This window comes from Lepus europaeus, chromosome 4 (genome assembly GCF_033115175.1).
Source record: "Lepus europaeus isolate LE1 chromosome 4, mLepTim1.pri, whole genome shotgun sequence".
Classification (NCBI taxonomy): Eukaryota; Metazoa; Chordata; class Mammalia; order Lagomorpha; family Leporidae; genus Lepus; species Lepus europaeus.
This window is the reverse complement of record NC_084830.1, coordinates 74,317,929-74,342,945: the sequence shown is the minus strand read 5'-3', so window position 1 is coordinate 74,342,945 and position 25,017 is coordinate 74,317,929. Positions and strand designations below refer to the sequence as shown.

The window sequence follows — 25,017 nt, the reverse complement described above, 5'->3', positions numbered from 1 at the left end:
GGTATTTATATTTTTCATTATTGTGGAAAGAATTGTGTACTTATTACATTTCAAAAAATTAAATGTGCTTATTAATACATGCTTGTCATATTTCAAGGCGAAAGTTTTATTCAGTAGCTACTTATAAATTTTAAGTAAGCAGCAGTTTCTTTAGTGGATTTACTGCAGTTTCATAAACAATATCTACTCAAAGATTTTAAAAGCGACTTAACTCTTTTTTCCACTATTTAGGAACTTTATGACTTGTACAGGCTCTGTGTATATGCAGAGTCAACTAAAATATCACTTGTGTTTCATTAAATTATTTTTAAATATTGATTTTTCATCTGTATTGCCAAACTCTCTACCAGGAATTGATAAGGAAAAGTAATAAAAATCATTTTTTCCTTGTAACAATTTACAGTAAGGAAAAATAGTTCAAAATGGAATGTGATATGTACTTTGATAAAGCTAAGCACAGTGTCAAGGGAATGTGTAAAGATGTGAGTTGGGAGATCAGAGACGACTTCCTGATTTGAAACATAGGGTACAGGAGCAAGATAGAAACTGCCAAGTAGATGTGATGAGCAGAAATCTGGCAAGTTCATAGAGCTGCACATCAGGCAATGTAGGAGACTGGAAAACTAATAAGCGTGGAAAACAATGGAGAGACACATATTTATAAAATACTAATAGTGCAGTTTACAAATGCATGCATCTTTGAGGTTTTCAGTACTTTTCCACATTCACCATTATTATGGATGAGGAAATTGAAATTCAGAAGAAAAGTTGTGACTCTTGGAGAGCTCATGGCTGACTATTTGCTGTTTTAATATATTAAACTTTTTAGAAATAATGAATGAATTCCACTTATGACAATAGTGAAATAACATCCATCATCATCATCTTCATCACTGATAAGATAAATTAATCAACACATAGAAGGGTAGATGTATGACTGACACAATTATTAGTTTAATGTTAACTGGTTCGTTATAGTCAATTGATCAATAATAAATGCTTTAGTCTATTCCTGAGTTGCTGAAATCAAAACTAACCCTAGTCATACATTGTTGTAGTCCCATCCTCTTTTCCTGTTTCTTCTTTTGTTCAATAGCCACTGATAAAAGCCGCCACTCTTCCAATTATGCAGTTTTCTCTTATTAACTTTGCCCTTCCACATTTTTACATAGAATTCAAGCAAAAGGAGGATTAAAAATACATTTTCCCAAATAAATATTTTTCACAAAATAGAAATGAGCACTACTATGTCTGAATTCATTTAAAATTTAACATTTTCATTATGCCATTAGTCCTTTAACTGCTCCTGCTTATTCTTTTTTTAAAAGATATATTTTATTTATTTGAAAGACAGAGTTACAGAGAGAGGTAGAGACAGAGAGAGAGGTCTTCCATCCACTGGTTCACTCCCCAGATGGCTGCAATGGCCGGAGCTGCACAGATCCAAAGCCAGGAGCCAAGAGTTTCTTCCGGGTCTCCCGAATGGGTGCAGAGACCCAAGGCCATCTTCCACTGCCTTCCCAGGCCCCAGCAGAGAGCTGCATCAAAAGAGGAGCAGCCGGGACTAGAACCGGTGCCCATATGGGATGCCGGCTCTTCAGGCATGGGCTTTAACCCGCTGCGCCACAGCGCCAGCCCCCTCTTGTTTATTCTTTTTTTTTTTTTTTTTTTTTTTTTTTTTTTTTTTTTTTTTTTTTACAGGCAGAGTGGACAGTGAGAGAGAGAGAGACACAGAGAGAAAGGTCTTCCTTTGCCATTGGTTCACCCTCCAATGGCCGCTGCGGCAGGCGCACCGCACTGATCCGAAGACAGGAGCCCGGTGCTTATTCTGGTCTCCCATGTGGGTGCAGGGCCCAAGTTGGGCCATCCTCCACTGTACTCCCGGGCCACAGCGGAGAGCTGGACTGGAAGAGGGGCAACCGGGACAGAATCCGGTGCCCCAACCGGGACTAGAACCCGGTGTGCTGGCGCTGCAAGGCAGAGGATTAGCCTATTGAGCAGGCCTACTTGTTTATTCTTTTAAGATAAATCTCTAAGGCACAGGCTTCACCAGCTGAAGGAATTATTTGTGAAAATAGTTAACATGAAAAACTTTAAGACAAAATGTACATTGTTTTAATTTTAATTTAAAACCTGGTCATATGATTAGCTTATGAATATTTTCTGCCCAAATGTAAAGTTACTGATTCCTGATTCCTGGTTCGGAAAAAAAGTATGTGTCTGAATGCAAAGGTTGAGTGATATCGTAAAATTTTGTGTTAAAATTCATTTTAGTCTTAGCAATAGTAGGGTCTTCTCTATTGTAAGGACAGTGCTTTCTGAAAAAGATGATTGGCACTGATACTATAATTGTTCATAAATTATGGGGAAACTTTAAAAAAGATGTTGAAACTTAATATGAAAAGACATTGGAAGCAATTCAATAGAAATAGCATCTGTTCATATATGTGAAAGCAAACATAAATATTGACTTACCGAATACATCAGTGATTTCAAAGACTTCTAAACTTTCTAAAAATTCTGAGTTATAAAAAACTATACTCAATTTTCAACTAATTGGAAGTAGCTCACTGTTTGTTTTCTTGAACATCAATAGTAGCTGCTGTTAAAGTTTGCCAAGCTTGGAAAGCTGAATTTCAATCTCTTTGTCATCTATCATAAACTTAAGAATCCTGTGTACTAATGCTATTTGAAAACACAACATGTAGCCATTAAGTTAACAGTTATGTTGTAGAAATTATAGTATATTACATTTGAAAATACATCATGTATTTCAGCACATTGTATAATTTATGCTCTTCATTTTAATATATGGGCTTCTCAAAGCATTCACAGAAAATGTATATTATGGAAAATTATCATGGATTTCAAGATATTTTGCATAAAAAATCTTTAGTTCCATTTTCATGAACTTTTTGAAGTATCTGTGCTCTGTCATGTCTGGGCCTTTGCTCAAAATTTTCCCTCTTCCTGGTATTAGTTCTCCCACTTTATTCTGCTCCTTCATCTGGTTAATTGACCACATAGTTAAGACCAAGCCTAAAATAACTTCTTTGAGGGTTGCTACCTCCACTTTGCCTTCTTTCATCACATGTACACAGTGTCTACAGTAGTTCCCCCACATGGCAGTTCTTGATATACACTTGTTAAATGAACAGAAGACTAACTGTTTTTTCCTCTTTTTTCTCACTGATAGCACTTTGGTCTTACTTGTGTCAAGTAACTTCTGTTCTGCATTCTAATCAGTTGTATATCTATTTTCTCAATAGGGATTAGTTCTTGTTCATCTCTTTGTCCCTACACCTGGCATGCTATGTGGTACCCAATAAATGCATCCTACCTACATGCAAAATACCTATTGGGTGGTTTTATGAGTCCCTTGAGCTTAGAAATGCTCTAACCATTCATGTTATAGACTTTTCTTTAAAGAAGCCAGGTTATCATAGACCTTTCTTTGAAGAAATCTTGGACATACAGTGTTTGAGAAAAAATGTAATCTGTGTACAAGTGTCAGTCTACATTTTGTCTAAGGATTAGAAAGAGATGAATAGAAAACACTTACTGACTGATACAAGAGAAGCAAGATACTGTGAAAAGTGACAACAGCTAGAGGAGAATGAGGATCGAGCACTATGTCTGTCTCCAGGGTGTTCTATGTTACTCAAAATGTTTCCTCACCTGTAGAGTAACCAGGGAGGGACAAGAGCCTTCCTCTCTGAAGCAGTTATCACCCTGTGTCCCATGCTAAACAGCAATCACATCAGCCTCTTTTATTCCCTCAGTTTATTATAGATTTTCTTTTTTAAATTTTTGATATATTTTCTGATTCACATTAAGGCATTTTTATCTCAACTGTGATTATGTTACCAATTCATGGTAAGTGAAACCACATTTCAGGAAATACCTTTTCTTGCCTTTTTTTTTTTTTACCCCGCAGCACAGTTTCCATGTATTCTGCCCTTTCCTTCCTTCACACACCCCACTCGGCCTCCCTTGTAACCCCTTTCCCTTCTCTGTTTTTCAAGGGAAATTGCACTTGGGTATTTTTGATCCGTGTCCAGGTGATTGCCAAAATGTTACGTTGTTAGAATGACTTGATATATAAAATACCAATTTTCTAACATTAAGAAAATTTGACTGAAATTGCGAGCTTTGTGCTGCGAAAGGGATTTTGTTTCCTTAGCGCCCCCAGTGGGGAGAAGGGGGAAATGTCGGCGTTTCACTGGTCCTGCTTAGGAGACTGAGGACAATCTTGCCTCTTGCCTGGGCCAGCTCTTCTGACCCCCAAAATCAGATATTTTGACATCTTGTTCTTTCCATTGTCCAACTGGCTCTGTGCCCCGTTTGTAATTCCCACTGCCAAGTGTTCATTTGTCTGTGTTTTCCTCCTAGAGTCTCTTATTTTATTCGTTTTTGCCACCCATGTCAGTGATTCGTGAATGGCAGCTGAAACCAAACTCTGCGAAACAAATGGTGTTATGTGGGTTTTCCATTTCAATGATGTAGCTATCGAAAACACCTGGCATTGTGGGAAGAAGCAAGGCTGTGAGGAAGCCTGCTTTATTTACATCTGATCATCAAGAAAACCCTTAATCGTTACCAGGTCTTAGCAGAAGACTGCAAGTGTCCAAATTGGGAAAACCACTGCCCTCCAGCTCTAAACAAGCCACCCTTTCCAGCGAACTCCCAGGCATCGCTCTTGCATCTCAGTGTTAGCCGTGGAATGTTCAGAGGTCAGCCAGGCAGGCCTCCTATTCTGGCTGCCCAGAAAGCACATCTGTGCCCCCAGGCAGTTTTCCACCTTGTGCTCTTACTCCGAGCAGTTAAGGCAGATTGTGGGATTATTAGCATGCAAAGGATGGGTTCTGTCACACGGAAGCATCCCATTGAAGGAACCCGCAGCACTCCTAGGCTAGTTGTTCAAATGAAGGACAGCGTTCAACTCTATTAATCTAAAGTAAGTTTCCAGTCCACTTTTACACATTGAGTTAAATTCCTCTCAGCTTTGGGGATTCGTATGGATTTCATTTTTCCAAATAGTTTGATCTTCAGCTTAAGTAAATAGAACTATCTTATCTCTTTTACTATATTATCCAAATAAAAATCCCATAAGCTTGGAAGCGTTTAAAAGCATTTAAACTATACCATATTAATTTTTGTTGCTAGCAGAAACCATGTTTAGGAAGAAATATTACAGCCTCTGTGATTTGACCTGTGATGTCTAAGTTTTTAGGAATATCAGCATTTTATTCTAGCTTAAGTTTTATTGTGACATGGCATGCTCCCTTCCCCATCCTTCCCCAAGTGCTCTGCAGCATATGTCCCAATTTAAAAAAACTAAAATGAATTACTTTTTTAGTTAGAAATTTTTCATTCTGGCCAGGTGGAAGAGTGTCATGCTAGAATCCAGTCCCAGAAACACTATGTCTAGCTCCTTGGTTTTCAGCATTTTGCTTAACTTCTGCTGACTTTAATTTCCCTACGTGTTATGTCGGTCTGAGGGGGTCTTTGGTCAAGTTGTAGTGAAAAAACAATACAATGAGATGATATACATGAAGGTCCTGGAAAAGTTAAAAATTATTTTTTTAGAAACAAATGTAAGCTTGATTAACATTTATTTAGTTATCTTTTAAACACATATGGTGTCCGAGAATTATCATTCCATGATATCTCAGAATTTATTTCTCAATGTCTGTGGTCATCAAGCATAACAATACACTTTATGAAAACTAGTGAGTTGTTCGACAACTGTGACCACCAATGATTTAAGTCTCAGTGATTATGAGTGCTCAATGACGTGCCAGTAAAAGGTACAAATAATGGAGAATTCACCAGTTACATCCTGGGAAGGTAAAAAAGATTGGATATAAAGGTTAATGATTTATCCGCTTTCTAAAAATGGGGATATTTTTCAGCCCATCTGTTAAGAGTTCCTCACATAAATTCATAGAATAAAGAATTGGTGACTTCTTTTTGAAATAAAATTTTAAGACTATATTTATATAGTTTTGCATCCTATCCTAAGATTTAGTTAACTACTCTAGCTGGTTATTTTTTATATTAATTTAAATGCACTGAAGAGATGCACTGTTGTCTTGAAAAAATTATCTCATTCAAGGAGTAGAAAGTTGGCAAACTGATAATCCTACCAGTATCAACTGAGTAGGAGGGGGTAGAAAAGATTCGGTGTTGCTCTCATTTTCCAGGATACTTTTCTTTCATTCTTTCACCTTCTTTTGACTTTTTGACTTTTTCAATATCCCTTCCTCTTTGCCTGTAGGGAGAAGCTTCCAGTGGAGGACACTCATTGAAAAACTTCATGGAAGAAGTGAGTTTTCTGAGGTTGTCTTACAGTATGTTCTGAAATCAATCTCTCATATAGGATGAAGCAGTCACTTGGGCTTTGCATATCTACCTGTAGCATTTCTAATCTATATATGACCACGGGTCATGTCCAGAAAAACAAGATAATAAGTCCCGTGTTATCACAAGAGTCTTTGATCAATTAAGCCACCCTGAACATGTATACAAAAACCACGTGCATCTAGTGTTATCATTTATTTTCATTCACAAACATTTGCTGATATCATATTAAGTGAGAGACACATTTTTACAGTGGGTGTGCAAAAAAAGGCATAATCATTCTTTTTATTAAAAGAACAATCTATGTTAGATCAGCACTCACTTATGGGACAAATTCTTATCAAGCAAGCTATTTGTGTAAATCATTACAAAAAGCATGGTTCTGACAATTAAAATATATGGTAGATATCTCTTGAAAAACCCTTGAAACTGCTAAATTTATTCTTTGGTGATATACAAGGATATTTCATGTCACAGAACTTTGGGCTTGTTATAGAGTATTTGAGCATTCTGAGATAAGTCCACAAACCATGGTTGATTTGAAGCCAGACTACAGTGGTTACTGAATTAACCATCTGAAATCTGTTGCAGGTGAAAGGGATGGGGAAGGATTTGGTGATGATAAAATGGCCATAAAATATTTTGTTTGAATATTATTTCTCACTAGGGCAGAATCCATATCTATAAATATTCTTACATGTGTGAGTCAACTTAAACACTATTATGAGTGGTCTCCTGAATGTACTCTGTAGTCGATACATTAATTTAGAACAAGGTACCCATACTTCAACTCTCACTTGCTTCCAAATTTCACTTGGAAAAGGAAATAACACATGGCATCCCTTTAAGGGTATAACGTCTCTGGTTTGCACACTTATTTGCAGGTGGTTGTAGCTTTGCCAAAGGTATATGGAGAAAGAACAACAAAAGGAAAGAAAAGAGATATTTAGATGGATGTTTGGAATTCAAGTTAGAAAGCTGAAAATGCACAGGGCAAAAAACATTTCCATTTAATGAATTTGATGAAGAAATTGAGCAAAATATATTAAATCACTAAATGTTGCTTAAAGAGAGGAAGATGCTATTTTCAATATTTACACCAATAGAATCTCTTTTTAGGATTTGTGTTTGCTGAAGCCATTGGTTCAGCATTCCGCATTTGACAGTGAACGTGGAGATGGTAGGCCACGTTCACCAGAAGGCTGCTTAATGTTTCCTGAAATGTGTCCTGTTGAGGTCCAACATTGAAAATGAAGGGAAGCAGGGAGGTGCTGGAAATGAGCTACATATCAATGATAGAACTTTTAGAATAGATATTATTCTAATTTTGGAGTTCTTATCTAAGAAAAGGAAATTTATTTTCTCCATACCAATTACCAATCTAAATGTGCATGCAGTATGCAAGTATGAATGTTTCACATGGCAGGGGGCTGAGAATGTGTGCGTTTTTATTGGCGGCACTTAAGGGCATTGCTTCACAGAGTGTGACCCCCCTAGTACAATATCAACATCACCTAGGGACTAGTAAGGAGTTCAAAATCTCAGGAGTCAGCTCAGCCTGAAAGATTCAAACTCTACATCCTAGTAGATCTCCATGTGATTCCTAAGTGCTCTAATTAGTGAGAAACACTGCCTTCAAGTGGCCTTCCCAGCAATATTTCTACAGAGAAACTGCTCATCATGGAAATCCCCCAATGTTGTACAATATTGGTAAAGAGGAAACTTTTATTAAAAACATATTAATTTTATTAATTTCTTCATGTCCTGCACAATATTTTTTTGGTTGATTGGGGGTATCAATTCTCTCTAGTTTGGAAGGTTCATTGCTAGTTTTTGGTTTGAATTTTGCAATTACATGTGAGCTGTCCAGCATAAACCTTACCTTTCTTACTGGCTCAGGAACTCATGGTATTTTTATCAAATATTGGTCGATATTTAGCTTTTAGTTCTTTTTGAAACCATCAGATGTTCACTCTTTACAGTAAAATTGTGTTACCTAACTTAGTGAATAAACTTATGAGCAATTGGCTTCTTTTTACAGATACCCATTTATATGTAGTCAAACCATTCTCCACTGGGAACATATTGAGAATGTGAACCATACAGTGATAACATTTAGTTTTTTTCTCATGCTCTGATTTTGCTTTTACCCTCTTTCATCATGTTAGTAGAATCAGCAAACAATAAGAAACAAATTTAGGCCGGCGCCGCGGCTCAATAGGCTAATCCTCTGCCTATGGCGCAGCACACCAGGTTCTAGTTCTGGTCGGGGCACTGGATTCTGTTCCGGTCGGCCCTCTTCCAGGCCAGCTCTCTGCTATAACCTAGGAGGGCAGTGGAGGATGGCCCAAGTGCTTGGGCCCTGCACCTGCATGGGAGACCAGGAGGAAGCACCTGGCTCCTGGCTTCGGATCAGTGCGGTGCACCGGCCGCAGCGCGCAGCCCGCGGCAGCCATTGGAGGGTGAACCAACGGCAAAAAGGAAGACCTTTCTCTCTGTCTCTCTCTCTCTCACTGTCCGCTCTGCCTGTCAAAAAAAAAAAAAAAAAAAAAAAAGAAACAATATTTAAAAATGTTGGAAACATTGAAGTTAAAATAGTGCTAGCAAACATTTGTTTTTATTTAGTATACACTGAAACTCAAATAAACCATACTGTTTACATTTAATATATTTAACATTTATCGCTAAAGTTTGGACTACTTTTTGCAGATTAAAGTCTATTTTTTGAAAAAAACATAGTCTTATAATGAGACAGAATCATAACCACCTGACATTAAACAATTTCAAAACTAAAGAGATAAGACCTCTGAAAGTTGAGACAAATGTAACTTCTATACTTTATTTTCAATCTTTAATGTATTATTTTTTCAGATTAGAATTTGTGCTTTTGACTAGATAAAAAATGAGATCTTTTAAAACAGTTTACTTTTCCTTATCCTCAGAATTTCCTGATGACTAAATTTCTTTAAAAACTTACATGCCTTTTACATCTAAGGTACCTGATAATTCAAAATAGGAATAATAATTTTGTATCATAGAAACTTGAGCTTTTAGAACCATTACATTAATATTCATTGAAAATATATATAATTATATATAAAAGTATATAGAATTTATGACAACTCACTATATTCAAATATTTTCAATTGATGATTATCATGTCTTTTATAGAGAAACTCATTTTTATAGAGAAACTCATTTTCCAAATGAGTAATTGAGAAGCAATATAGCATGTTGATAAAAAAAAAATCAGCTACTCACTAGTGAAATGTAGTAATTCAAATACATATACATCAGATAAGCATTGTCAACTTAACTGGTTAATGAGTTTTAAAGAACTAAAGCGACTGAAGTGAGTGACTTTTTTAAAAACTTTGCATAAAGCACATGAGAGTGGTTCCTCAGCGCTTTGGGAAGCGGGGTGGTGAAGACCAAAGGCAACAGACACCAGTGCGAAGCCGCTGGAAGTGCCAAGAGGCAGCTGCACAGACTGTAAGGGTGCCAGACAGTGAAAGAAGCACTTTAAGGAAGGAGGACTTTTTCAAATCCGTTGCGGTTGGTTTTGCCAGCTGTACCAACTGAACTGGAAACAGGATCAATTCAATTGAACAAGATATCTCTAGTTATCTTTTGTGAGAATTTTGGCTTTCTGTCTCATTCTCTTGTGTTTTATTCTGTAGTCTCTGTTGTAATCAATTTTGAACTGTACTTTTGACAGAGCGTGTCATATCATACCCTATAAGAAATTAGACATATTTTACTTTTTATCGCTCACAGGGATTTACTTACAATTGAGTATTTTATTTTTAATTTGAAAGGCAGAGAGGTAGCAATAGAGGGATAGGGAGAAAAAGTTTGTGTAGAGGGGATAGTGATATCTACCATCCACTTGTTTCTCCCCAGATGCCCCTAACAGCTTCAGATAGACCAGATTAGGAGGGCAGAACTCAACCCAGGTCTCCCAGATGGGTGACAGGAACTCAACTACTTCAGCTATCACCTGTAGCCTTCCAGGGTGTGCATTAGCAAGAAACTGGAACAGAGGTGGAGCTGTGACTCAGATCCAGGCACTCGAAATTGTGATTCCAGTGTTTCAAGTGGTGTCTTTTTTTTTTTTTTTTAAGATTTATTTATTCATTTGAAAGGTAGAGTTAACAGAAGCAGAGGCAGTTAGTAGAGAGAGACTTCTTCCATCCTCTGGTTCACTCCCCAAATGGCTGCAAAAGCTGGTACTGTGTCAATTCGAAGCCAGGAGCTGGGAGCTTCTTCTGGGTCTCCCACGTGGGAGCAGAGGCCCAAGGACTTGGGCCATCTTCTACTGCTTTCCCAGGCCACGGCAGAGAGCTGGACTGGAAGAGGAGCATCCAGAACTCAATCCAGCGCCCATAGGGAATGCTGTCATCGCAGGCAGCGGCTTTACCCACTATGCCACAGCGCTGGCCCCCCCAAGTGGTATCTTAACTGCTGGATCAAACACCCAGCCCAATGTTCATGATATTTTTATGTTATAATCAAGTTATAACTAAACAGGTATAAAATCAATACATGAATAATTTTTAAGTCATTAATGAGGAATAAATACAATATTATAGTCAAAGGAGAATTCATACCCTCCTATACATTATCAAATAAGTAATGCTAAAATGTAGTTATGAATAGATGCAAAACCCTCAAAATGGTTCAACATCTGTAGAATAATTATAATTTGTAATCAAATGAACGTAATTTGCATTTATATGGACAACAATCGTTTGCATTGCTACTAGTTTCTAGAAATTACACTGCTAGTAAGTCTTCTCCTTATGTTTTAATTGCCCTTTTACAATTATCAAAGAAATGGGCAACAGAAGTCTAATTTACTGAAAAATTATGTATTTCACCTGGTGATTTGAAACATTTTATTAGCAAATGCAAAGGAAGTTATTTACCAGCTTTACTAATTTTACTATGTAAATTATATATGGGGAATTTCATTTTCGTGGAAGTATAAAAGTCCTCATTAGTGGAAGCAGTCTACTAAAAGTATCTGGTATGGAAGGTAGTTTAATTTTACATTGTATTCGGCATGCTACAGAGATCCTTATTTTATAGGAATTTATTGATTATAAAGGTAAGTGAAGATCCTAAAGCCTTCTAAAAGATGGAGACTGATGTTTTATACATGATTTACATAATTAACACTAAAGATACATAATTTCTTAATTTAGAATTAAAGTATCCAACGGTAAACGTTTGAACAAAGGGGTATTTTTTTTCCCCTCTAATTGCATTGAATTTCCATGGCCACATATGACACAAATCACTGATTGATTGCATTTAGAAGATCTAAAAATAAGCTATCCATGTGGAATAACAATACTGCTGAAGTTTACAAAGCACTTATTCTGTTAGCAGATAGAACGATTGTTGATTCAGAGCTAGCAACTGTTTTCCATATGATCCATGTCATTCTTTCCCATCGCTCCTAGTCCCTGAACGTTTGCTATACTTACAGCAAAAGTGTTTTAGAGGAAGGATGAAAGGCATTTCTTCTGAAAGCAATCCAAAGAATTTACTCTTGGGAATATGAGTTTGTACTATGCTCAGACACAGTTTAATATTCTTATAAAATTTTTGAACAAGTTAGCAAAGAGGAACATGTCAGCTCTTGTTTTTAAAAATGTTTAAGATTTTACCTTCTTGACCCCATCAAAAAGAATTATATGTGGCCTAATGGGCTGAGCTTTGGACATACATAGTACTGCCTGTTGGCACTGATAAAACAAACAGGTGCATTATATTACTAACTCTATTCCAGGGAGAACCAAAGTAAAGCATTTAAATCATCTAATAATAGTAATATTTGTGCTATCTTTATGATTACAATAACTCAACATTTTAAAGTTCTTCCCAAACTGCATATTTTACTGAGCCAATGTTCCATTTGTGCTTTATAAAGTTTGCTATAAACAAAGAATATTTGAATGCTTCTTATCTGTTCCGGAGTAGAGCCATTAAAACTGAAAACCAATAAGTAGTATTGCTTAATATTCTAAACTATTGTGGGAAAAACCCTATTCACATATTAGTCATATCTTTTCATATAAATATGAATGTTAGAATTTGGATCAAAATCTAAATAACCTAATTACTTTTCTAAAGATTTTATTTATTTACTTGAGAGGTAGAGTTACAGAGAGAGAGAGAGAAGGAGAGACAGAGAGAAAGATCTTCCATCCATTGGTTCACTTCCCAAATGGCCATCATGGCTGGAGCCGAGCCAATCTGAAGCCAGGAGCCAGGAGCTTCATCCCAGTCTCCCATATGGTTACTTGGGCCACCTTCCACTGTTTTCCCAGGACATAGCAGAGAGCTGGATCAGAAGAGGAGCAGCCAGGACATGAACTGGTGCCCATATGCGATGCCAGTGCTGCAGGTAAAGGCTTAGCCCATTATGCCACAGCGCTAGCCTCTGCTTTTTAAATAAAGCACTTTTTCTTTTTCCTGGTCACTTTAAACTTTTCTGTTTTAAATGAAGACCTTCAACCATAAACTTTTAACTTCCAAAACAACCATTTTTCTTATTTCTTCTTTAAGCGTCAGAGACTGCTGCATTCAGTTTTTGAAGAGATGCAGGAAATATGAATTCTCCATTATGTGATAATTTTTGAAATTTTACTTTTGCTCTATTCCGTTTTGGTATGGAATTTTAAACCTAACACTTTTGACATTTGTGCTGCTTCTTTGGTAAATGCTACAAAGACAAATCTAATAATTGAGAAATAAAAAATTAAGTTGTAATCATAATCACTGACATATTTAAATGCTATTTTATAAGATTAAATATCTTTAATTTTTGTTGTTGTCAATTTTCCATACAACAGGCCAGCCAGCACCTCTCACTGGCTTGTAGTCTAAAGGATCCCAGATCCAGACCTTAGCCACATGTGACTTCCTGGAGATTCACTAGTCTAAAACTTCACCCTCAGCTTTCCATCACAGGAGGTGACATAACACACCCTAGCTTGACCAGGATAAAAAGCTGTGTCTCCTGACCATTGGAGCAAGGACTTTGACCCTGTAAAGCCTCTCTCTTTTGATAGGATTTTAAGTTTCAATCCAAGTGACAGGCTGTTTCCAAGAGTTGCTGGTGCTAAGAAAAAAAAAAAAAAAAGTTGTGCTGGGATGGACATTTCAAAGACACCAGTTGAGCCATCCACATTCTGTGTCAGAGTGCCTGGGTTCGAGTACCACCTCTGTTCCTAATTACAGCTTCCTCCTAAGGGGTATGTGCCCTGGAAGACAGCAGCTCAAGTCCTCGGGTCCCTGGCACGCTTGTGAGAGACTAGGTTTATGTTGCTGGCTCCTGGTTTTAGCCTCTCCCAACCTTGGCTGTTGAGGGCATTTGGACCTCTGTATCTCTCTGTCTCTGTCTCTCTACCTTTCAACTACAATATTAAAACAATGTCTTTTTTTTTTTTTTTAACCTAGAAACCTTTTATTTAAGGTATATAAACCTCATGCATTTCATAAATACAAATTTAGGAACACAGTGATTCTTCCCACCCTGCCATCCCTCCCACCCACACTCTCACCCTTCTTTTTCCTCCCTCTCCTATTCCCATTCTTATTTTTCACTATGATCTATTTCCTTTCCCTTCCCCTCCCTTTTCCTTTCCCTTCCCCTCCCTTTTCCTTCCTCTCCCCTCCCCTCCCCCTCCCTTCCCTTCCTTTCTCTTCTCTTCTTTTTCTTTCTTTTCATTTCTTTTATCTTTTAAGATTTTTATTTATTTCTTTGAGAGGTACAGTTACAGAGACAGGGAGAGACAGAAGGGTCTTCCATCTGCTAGTTCACTCCCCAGATGACCATAATGGTTAGAGCTGAGCTGATCCAAAGCCAGAAGCCAAGAGCTTCTTTCGGATCTCCCATGTGAGTACAGGGGACCAAGCACTTGGGCCATCTTCCACTGCTTTCCCAGGCCATTAGCAGAGAGTTGGATCAGAAGAGGAGCAGCTGGGACTTGAACCGATGCCCATATGGGATCCTAATGCCAGAGGTGGAGGCTTAGCCCACTACACCACAGCGCCGGCCCAAGATCTATTTTAAATTAACTTTATACACAGAAGATTAACCCTAAACTAAGTAAAGAGTTCGACAAATAATATGGAAAAAAATACTGCTCCTGAACAGTCATGCTATTATTTAACAAGTGAAAATCGTTGGGCTGGCACTGTGATGTAGCGAACAAAGCCTCCACCTGCAGTGCTAGCATCCCTTATGGGTGCTGGTTTGAGTCCCAGATGCTCCACATCCAATGTAGCCCTCTGTTATGGCCTGGGAAAGCAGTAGAAGACAACCCAAGTCCTTGGGCCCCTGCATCCGTGTGGGAGACCTGGAAGATGCTCCTGGTTCCTGGCTTCAGATCAGCACAGCTCCAGCTGGGGAGTAAACCAGTAGATGGAAGACCTCTCTCTCTCTCTCTCTCTCTCTCTCTCTCTCTGTAATTCTGCCTTTCAAATAAATAGGTTAATTTAAAAAATAAAAAATTAAAATTATTTTAAAAATTTGCTTTTTCTCGGTTTCAATTATTTAAGTAAACCTTTTATTTTAGAGCTGTTCTAAAATCAAGATTTTCAGAATTATTTCAAAGATATTATAGATAGTTCCTATATGCATCCTACTCACTTTTAAAAAAAGATTTATTTATTTATTTGAAAGAGAGAGGAGAGGCAGAGAGAGAGAGAGAGAGAGAGAGGTATTCCATCTGCTGGTTCACTCCCCAGATGGCCGCAACGGCCAAAGCTGCGCTGATCCGAAGCCAGGAGCCAGGAGTTTCTTCTGGGTCTCTTATGTGGGTGCAAGGGCCCAAGGACTTGGACCATTCTCTACTGTTTCCCAGGCCATAGCAAAAAGCTGGATCGGAAGTGGAGCAGCCGGGATTCAGACCGGTGCCCATATGGGAAAACTGGATGTCCACATGTCAAAGTATGAAACAAGATCCCTATCTTAGACCATATACAAAAATCCATTCAACATGGATCAAAGATCTAAATCTATGCCACGACACATTCAAATTAATTGAGAGCATAGGGGAAACCTTTCAAGACATTGGAACAGGCAAAGAATTCCTGGAGAAGACCCCAGAGGAACGGATAGTCAAAGCTAAAATGAAGAATTGGGATTACCTCAAACTGAGAAGTTTCTTTACAGCAAAAGAAACAGTCAGGAAAGTGAAGAGGCAACCAACAGAATGGGAGAAATTATTTGCAACTACACAACTGATAAAGGATTAACAACTAGATCTATAAAATGATTAAGAAACTCCACAAAAACAAAACAAACAACCCACTTAAGAGATGAGCCAAGGACCTCAATAGACATTTTTCAAAAGAGGAAATCCAAATAGCCAACAGACACATGAAAAAATGTGCAAGATCACTAGTAATCAGGGAAATGCAAATCAAAACCACAATGAGGTTTCACCTCACCCCGGTTAGAATGGCTCACATTCAGAAATCTACCAACCACTGATGCTGGTGAGGATGTGGGGAAAAAGGGACACTAACCCACTGTTGGTGGGAATGCAAATTGGTAAAGCCACGATGGAAGACAGTTTGGAGAGTCCTCAGAAACCTGAATATAGCCCTACCACATGAGGCAGCCATCCCACTCCTTGGAATTACCCAAAAGGAATTAAACTGGAAAAAAAAGAGCTGTCTGCACCTTAATGTTTATTGCAGCTCAATTCACAATAGCTAAGACATGGAAACAACCTAAATGTCCAACAGATGACTGGATAAAGAAATTATGGGATGTGTACTCTATAGAATACTATACAGCAGTAAAAAAATGAATCAGATGGCCAGCGCCGTGGCTTAACAGGCTAATCCTCTGCCTTGCGGTGCTGGCACACCGGGTTCTAGTCCAGGTTGGGGCGCCAGATTCTATCCCGGTTGCCCCTATTCCAGGCCAGCTCTCTGCTATGGCCTGGGAAGGCAGTGGAGGATGGCCCAAGTGCTTGGGCCCTGCACCCGCATGGGAGACCAGGAGAAGCGCCTGGCTCCTGGCTTCGGATCAGCATGATGCGCTGGCCGCAGCGGCCATTGGAGGGTGAACCAACGGCAAAAAGGAAGACCTTTCTCTCTGTCTCTCTCTCTCTCATTGTCCACTCTGCCTGTCAAAAAAAAAAAAAAAAAAAGAATCAGTAATAAACACACTACTGAAAAAGAAGAGCCCAGGACCGGATGGCTTCATCAATGAATTCTACCAGGCATTTAAAGAACAACTAACCCCAATTCTTCTCAAATTATTCAAAACAATTGAAAGGGAGGGGATCTTCCCAAATTCTTTTCTTTAACTGCTATTTAATAAATATAAATTTCCAAAATACAGCTTATTGGTTACAATGGCTTTCACCCCCAATAACTTCCCTCCCACCTGTAACCCTCTCATCTCGCACTCCCTCTCCCATTCCATTCACATCAAGATTCATTTTCAATTATCTTTATATACAGAAGATCAATTTAGTGTATATTAAGTAAAGATTTCAGCAGTTTGCACCCACATAGAAACATAAAGTGTAAAATACTGTTTGAGTACTAGTTATAGCATTAATTCACATTGAACAACACATTAAGGACAGAGATCCTACATGAGGAGAAAGTGCACAGTGACTCCTGTTGTTGACTTAACAAATTGACACTCTTGTTTATGGTGTCAGTAATCTCCCTAGGCGAGAAAGGTACCTCCTTCTTTGATTGCCCCATTCTTTCCATTGGGATCTCATTTGCAGAGATTTTTCATTTAGGTGTTTTTTTTTTTTTTTTTTTTTTTTTTTTTTTTTTTTTTTGCCAGAGTGTCTTGGCTTTCCATGCCTAAAATACTCTCATGGGCTCTTCAGCCGGATCCGAGTGCCTTAAGGGCTGATTCTGAGGCCAGAGTGCTGTTTAGGACATCTGCCATTCTCTGAGTCTGCTGTGTGTCCCGCTTCTCATGTTGGATCATTCTCTCCCTTTTTTATTCTATCTGTTAGTATTATCAGACACTAGTCTTGTTTATGTGATCCCTTTGACTCTTAGACCTATCATTATGATCAATTGTGAACTGAAATTGATCACTTGGACTAGTGAGATGGCATTGGTACATGCCACCTTGATGGGATTGAATTGGAATCCCCTGGCACATTTCTAAATCCATCATTTGGGGCAAGTCAGATTGAGCATGTCCCAAATTGTACATCTTCTCCCTCTCTTATTCCCATTCTTATATTTAACAGAGATCACTTTTCAGTTAAATTTAAACACCTAAGAATAATTGTGTGTTAATTACAGAGTTCAACCAATAGTATTAAGTAGAAGAAAAAAAATACTAAAAGGGATAAAGTACTACGTTGTAGATCAACAGTCAAGGCAAGGGCTGATCAAGTCCCTGTTTCTCATAGTGTCCATTTCACTTCAACAGGTTTCCTTTTTGGTGCTTGGTTAGTTGTCACCAATCAGGGAGAACATATGATATTTGTTCCTTTGGGACTGGCTTAAATCACTCAGCATCATATTTTCCAGATTCCTCCATTCTGTCGCAAATGACCAGATTTCAATTTTTTTTTTTACTGCTGTTTAGTATTCTATAGTGTACATGTCCCATAATTTCTTTATCCAGTCTACTGTTGATGGGCATTTAGATTGATTCCAGGTCTTAGCTATTGTGAATTGAGCTGCAATAAACATTAAGGTGCAGACAGCTCTTTTTTTTCCAGTTTAATTCCTTTTGGGTAATTCCAAGGAGTGGGATGGCTGCCTCATGTGGTAGGGCTATATTCAGGTTTCTGAGGACTCTCCAAACTGTCTTCCATCGTGGCTTTACCAATTTGCATTCCCACCAACAGTGGGTTAGTGTCCCTTTTTCCCCACATCCTCACCAGCATCAGTGGTTGGTAGATTTCTGAATGTGAGCCATTCTAACCGGGGTGAGGTGAAACCTCATTGTGGTTTTGATTTGCATTTCCCTGATTACTAGTGATCCTGCACATTTTTTCATGTGTCTGTTGGCTATTTGGATTTCCTCTTTTGAAAAATGTCTATTGAGGTCCTTGGCTCATTTCTTAAGAGAGTTGTTTGTTTTGATGTTGTAGAGTTTCTTGATCTCTTTGTAGATTCTGGTTATTAACCCTTTATCTTTGCATAGTTTGCAAATATTTTCCCATTCTTTCAGTTGCATCTTCATTTTCCTGACTGTTTCTTTTGCAGTACAGAAACTTCTCAATTTGTATGCAATTCCAATTGTTAATTTTGGCTTTGACTGCAAGGAGTTTTTGCCTGTGTCTATATCTTGCAGGGTTTCTCCAATGTTCTCTAATAATTTGATGGTGTCAGGTCATAGATTGAGGTCTTTAATCCATGTTGAGTGGATTTTTTTGTAAGGTGAAAGGTAGTGGTCTTGCTTCATGCTTCTGCATGTAGAAATTCAGTTTTCTCAGCAGCATTCATTGAATAGACTGTCCTTACTCTAGGGATTGGTTTAAATCCTCAATCAAATATAAGTTGGCTGTAGATGTTTGGATTGATTTCTGGTGTTTCTATTCTGTCCCATTGGTCTATCTATCTGTTTCTGTACCAGTACCATGCTGTTTTGATTACAACTGCCCTGTATTATGTCCTGAAATCTGGTATTGTGATGCCTCTGGCTTTGTTTTTGTTGTACAAGATTGCTTTAGCTATTCAAGGTCTCCTGTGTCTCCATATGAATTTCAGCATCATTTTTTCCAGATCTGAGAAGAATGTCTTTGGTATTTTGATTGCCAATATCACCTTAATTCCTAAGCCCAGAAAAAATGCAACATAGAAAGAAAACTGTAGCCCTATCTCCCTGATGAACATAGATGCAAAAATACTCAACAAAATCGTGGCAAACTGAATCCAACTACACATGCAGAGATCATTCACGTGGACCAAGTGGGATTTATCCCTGGTATGCAGAGATGATTCAATATTCAAAAATCAATCAATGTGATACATCACATTAACAAATTGAGAAACAAATCAATAGATGCAGAGAAAGCATTTGACAAAATATAACACCCTTTCATGATGAAAACTCTAAGCAAATTAGGGTTAGAAGGAACATTCCTCAACACAATTAAGGCACTTTATGATAAACCCATGGCCATCATTATATTGAATGTGGAAAATTGGAGGAATTTCCATTGAAAACTGGCATCAGACAGGGATGCCCACTCTCACCATTGCTATTCAATATAGTCCTAGAAGTTTTAGCCAGAGCCATCAGAAAAGAAAAAGAAATTAAAGGGATACAAATAGGAAATGAGGAAGTCAAACTATCCCTATTTGCAGATGATATGATCCTATATATAGGGGATCCAAAAAATTCCTCTAAGAGACTATTGGAACTCATAGAAGAGTTTGGTAAAGTAGCAGGATACAAAGTCAGTGCTCAGAAATCAACAGCCTTTGTATACACAGACAATGCTGTGGCGGAGGAAGAACGTCTAAGATCAATCCCATTCACAATAGCCACAAAAACAATCAAGTACCTTGGGATAAATTTAACCAAGGATGTTAAAGACTTTTATGATGAAAATTACAAAACATTAAAGAAAGAAATAGAAGAAGACACACACACAAAAAAATGGAAAAACCTGGCATGTTCATGGATTGGAAGAATCAATATCATCAAAATGTCCATTCTCCCAAAAGCAATTTATAGGTTAAATGCAATACTAATCAAAATACCAGAAATATTCTTCACAGACCTAGAAAAAATGATGCTGAAATTCATATGGAGGCATGGGCACGGAAGACTGCGAATAGCTAAAGCAATCCTTTACAATAAAAACAATGCCGGAGGCATCACAATTCCAGACTTTAAGGCATACTACAGGGAAGTTATAATCAAAACAGCCTGGTATTGGTACAAAAACAGATGGATAGACCAATGGAACAGAATAGAAACACTGGAAATCAATCCAAACATCTATAACCAATTCATATTCGACAAAGGAGCTAAAACCAACCCCTGGAACAGGGACAGCCTCTTCAACAAATAGTGGTGGGATAATGTGTTTTTTAGACGAAGATTATAGAGATAAAATTCCTTTTTTACCACATCCTATCAAGTGCATGCACTATCACCATGACTCATTTTTCAGAGATGGGCCTTGTTCACCTGGTTTGAGGTACTCTTTGTCAAGTTTTTCCACTGTAAAGTGGCTCTTTTTTCTCTCACTTTCTGTAGTGCACTTTTAGCAACAAAGTCCCTGGCACAGCTCATAGTGGGAAATTATTCTCTATCTCCTTAAGGGCTGAGTATTTATTCTACGTAAATTGTTTGAAATATTCCTATATGCATATTTGTCTATTCTCACTTATAATTTACTTATTCAATCATGCATTTCTATCAGTATGGACTCAAAGATATTTATTTTTTACTTTGATAATAATCTAGTAGTGCCTTATTTTGTTTCTTAACTTGTTCCAGCTTTGACTACTGACAGCCTTATCCCTTTGACGTACCCTCACCATTGTGTGTGGGATGTGGGATGAGATTTCTTGCTTCCTGGTACTATTAGATGTTCTTGTACATCTTGTGCATTTCCTACCTCAGTCCTGGAATTGAGAAGTTCTCTAAGAGCTCTGGCTCTTTTACTAGAGAGTGCTAATAAAAACAAACAGCAAGCTGGTGGGTTTGTTTATTGCTAGTGAGTATCATTGTTTCTAAATCCTCTTAGCTGTCAGAGCAGGAAAATACACATGTGTGTATAATTGCCAACACACATACAAATATCTAGAAATATTTTTGTATGTACCAATCTGCATTTGTAGTAAGCTAGACACTAGTTTCTAGTGATGTCTTTTTCTCTAATACATTACACATGGATCATTCTAGACTCCTCTTCTTGCTTATGTGTAAACTGCTACTCCAAGAATGAGAAAGCTGGCTCCCAACAGTTGCCATCTATTTATTTTATTATTTAATTTCAGAACACATGTATTGCAGCTTCAGAATTGTTGACCTGTATGGTCTATGAGAAACAACTTTGTTGACTAGAGTACATTCCAATGCTACTTAGATTGGGACCTTGTTTTCTACTCTCTTCAATGAGTTTCATATGTTCTAGTACATTAAATTATTTTTGTAGTGTTTTCCTTCCATCCTGGGATTCCCCTAGACTTCCAATTGATCTTTTTCACTTGTATGCTATGAAGCTTATGCTGTGGTATAAGGTCCAATGAGGTTAACAAATTAATAACAAATTTGCTTATCAAAATGCTTTGTCTTATATTTACTGTAACAAGATAAGATATTCCCTGGGGCTGGTGTTGTGGCATAGTGGGTTAAGCCACTGTCTTTGGTGCTGGTATCCCATACAGGCATTGGTTCACATCCCAGCTGCTCCACTTCTGTTCCCGCTCCCTGCTGATGCACCTGGGAAAGCAACAAGTACCTGGGTACCTGCAACCCGCATAGGAGACCAGAGAAAGCCTCTGGCCCCTGGCTTTGGCTTGGCCAAGCCCTTAGCTGTTGCCACCATCTAGGGAGTGAACAAATGTATGGGAAATCTCTTTCTCTTTCTCTCCCTCTTTCCCTGTGATTCTGAATTTCAAATGAATAATAAATCTTTTTTAAAAAGATATTCTCTGTGATGCAGGTATTCAACACTCTGCTACTAAACTCCTGAAAAACGATGCCTTTTTGAAACTATGGATTAGTTTAGTTAGTCTGAACATCTCCAGAATGTTAAAAAATGTTCAAAATTAAGAGATTACAGGACGTTTCCCTCATGCAGGAGGTGCTTTAAGCAAAGTGAACATTTAGTGTCTCATGGTATCATGCTTCCTAGAAAACAAAGACTCGGTTTTTGTTTTTCTCTCAGTATTTGAACAAAATATCAAGTTGATAGAAAAGGTCACCAAAGGCATAAAATAGCAAATGGACTTTAACTGATGGGTGATATTTGTCCAATATCTGTAATTTTGAAAATGCACTGGAAAGTATTTCTTGATTCATGGCTCCAAAAAGTTATACCTTTGTAATTGTTACTGATTTTGATTATATTGAATCCATGTTTCTTATCTACTCTTTATATACTCATATTTTTCCTTAATCTCCCCTATTCAAATATTTCCTCAGTGAATTTCTGTTTTGTGCGAGAAAATGCATAAATGTAAAACATTTATCTCTGCCAACAGGATCCTTCCTATTATTATTGAGGCAGAAAGATAAGAAATGACATTTGTTATACAGTAATTGCTACATAGGTACAAATGCACAGAGGAATAGGGGAATGACCCTGGAGGATCAGGGAAGGGTTCTGCTGTAGACATCTGACTCTTGGAGGAGGGCTGTTCAAGACAGATAAGGAAGTACAATGTGAAGCATCTTCTCAGATTACAACACTGAGGAGCTCCAGTTTAATATAAGTGGAGAGGCTGAGACAGGAAGCAGATGGTCAAGTGCTAGGTCAGGCAAACAGGGATCCTGAAGTTTAGATTTCATTCTGGGACTAATGAAATAGGCACTGAAGGATTAGAAATAATGCAATGGTTACATCATGCTACTTCTTTAAAAGTTCCTTCTGGTGGGAAGAAAAAAAGAGAGTTTGAAAATTGAACCTAGAAAATGTCATAGAACGCTATTACTACAGATAGGAGAAGAGATGATGAGAGTCTTCTCTTGGTCAATGATAAAAAGTAAAAGAACGGCAAGGAAGTATAGGAGAAATATTTTAACAAAAGTAAGGGTGTGAGAAGAAAGAGGCCATGAAGTAGAAATGAAAGGTCCAGTTCAGGATGTTCTCCAAATTCTACTCATGTTTATTCTCATTAAAGGAAATTTTAAACCTCAATGGCCAAGAGGCACCTTTTGTACAATTTTATGCTGTATATTTCATAATTTAATACTGGTACTATTAGATGTTTTTGTACATCTTGTGTATTTCCTACCTCAGTCCTGGAATTGAGAAGTATCAACATTTCCATAAAATATTAATTCAGGAGAAACATAGTTTCAGTAGTTCTTATTATGACTCTAAATAGAAAAATGTAATGGAAATGAGCTCAGAGTTTTGTGGTTTATGTCTATAATATGAAAATGAACTTAAATTTAAAGTTTTCCTCTGATGTGGGGAAATTCTTCTCATGGTTTTTGAATGTGCAGTCCATGCAGAGTGAAGTACCTTGACTGATGCTAATGTGATCAATCTGTATTTAATCTAATATAATTTGTTCTTTGGCAGGATGAATCCTTAAAGCAACTGCAGGTAGTTCATCAACCATGGCTCTTGCCAAGTGACACAGAGAGCGAAGGGCTGGAGGCAGAACCTGAAAAACGTGAGTAGATACTGCTATTTGTAGACAGATTGCTTGTAATCAAACTTCCACAGTAACAGTACTCACCGTTCATGGCATCAAGCAACTTTTGCCAAAAAGAAAAAGACATTAATAGGGATAACATGTAGAGATAAGCTAATTCAGTGATTAATGGTGGGATAGAGACCCATTAACCAACTCTGAAATGAACGAACCATTCTTAAACAATATAGAATTCCTACTTGGGATCTTCTATATATACTGTAGAACTATGTCAGGGATGACTTGTGGTTAATTAAAAATTTCAAAGTGTGCCTGGATAAACTGAATATTACATCTGAAATTATCCTTATTGAATACATTTATGAATACATTTTTAAATGAACAAATTTATGTGTAGAGAAACTATTTTATTAATAAAACAAATAGAACTTGAGACAAATAGACTATATAGCTCTTGATTTAAGTCACTGGATGATCACTATAAGAAAGAACAGATCACTATAATATGGCATGACTCAGTGCAAACTCTCCAAGGATTTGACATTGTCAGACACATGGGGTCAGCAAAGTAGTTGAGAGGTTAGTGTCTGGATTATATAGAAATGGAATTGCCTTTTAAAATATTAACATGTCAAAATTACTTTGTTTTACCAATAGGAGCCTACAGAGAGACATAACAACTGTATATATCATAACTGGCATGAAATGATTAATTAATAATTATTCATCAGCCCAAAGCATCAGAGATACCTAATATGTATACAGCAATCATGACTCTGCACCCTGAGGGATTCAGGAGCTTATCTCTCCAGGTTCAAAGACATTTTAGAATACCCTCATCCCACTTTCTTAGCTGTAGGCTTATATGGCCAGAGTACAGTCAAAAAACAGGCTTAAGGGCCAGAGCGCTCAGGTTGAAGGTGGAGGCTTGGAGCCTACCTGCTACTTAGCTGGCATATTCAGAAATACAGCAACAAAATGTAGTGACATTTTCACAGATTCTATTGGAAGAAAACAGCAGCTTCCGTATTAAACATCTGGTGAAGTCTCAGAAAATAGACTGAAATCAAATGCTGAATCAAAGAGAAAATTTTGAAGATTTTTAATGCAGGAAATCCTAAAAAAATGACATAGGCATTCCAAAATCTGGAAGGATCAATGATGGCCTGCAACTTTTATGAAAAAATGCAAATGCAATTTCCTTTCACCTCCTCAGCTTTTCTACATATTTAAATGTACACAAACTCTCATTCTAGGGCTTGCATTTAATCATTTAATACTTTTGAGACCTTCATAAATTCTTAAAAATTTTTCAAAGACTATATTCTCTAAACGTGATCTACTCAT

General features: G+C 37.6%; 1 protein-coding gene across 1 annotated transcript in view; it reads left to right on the top strand.

Annotated features, from left to right (window-relative positions):
• Positions 1 to 25,017, top strand: part of C4H8orf34 (chromosome 4 C8orf34 homolog) — a 607,786-nt gene that overhangs the window by 421,875 nt on the left and 160,894 nt on the right. Inside the window, exons 11-12 of the mRNA XM_062189877.1 lie at positions 6,281 to 6,328; positions 23,595 to 23,688. Of these exons, the coding sequence (XP_062045861.1) occupies positions 6,281 to 6,328; positions 23,595 to 23,688 (142 nt within the window). The remainder of the gene's footprint in view (positions 1 to 6,280; positions 6,329 to 23,594; positions 23,689 to 25,017) is intronic.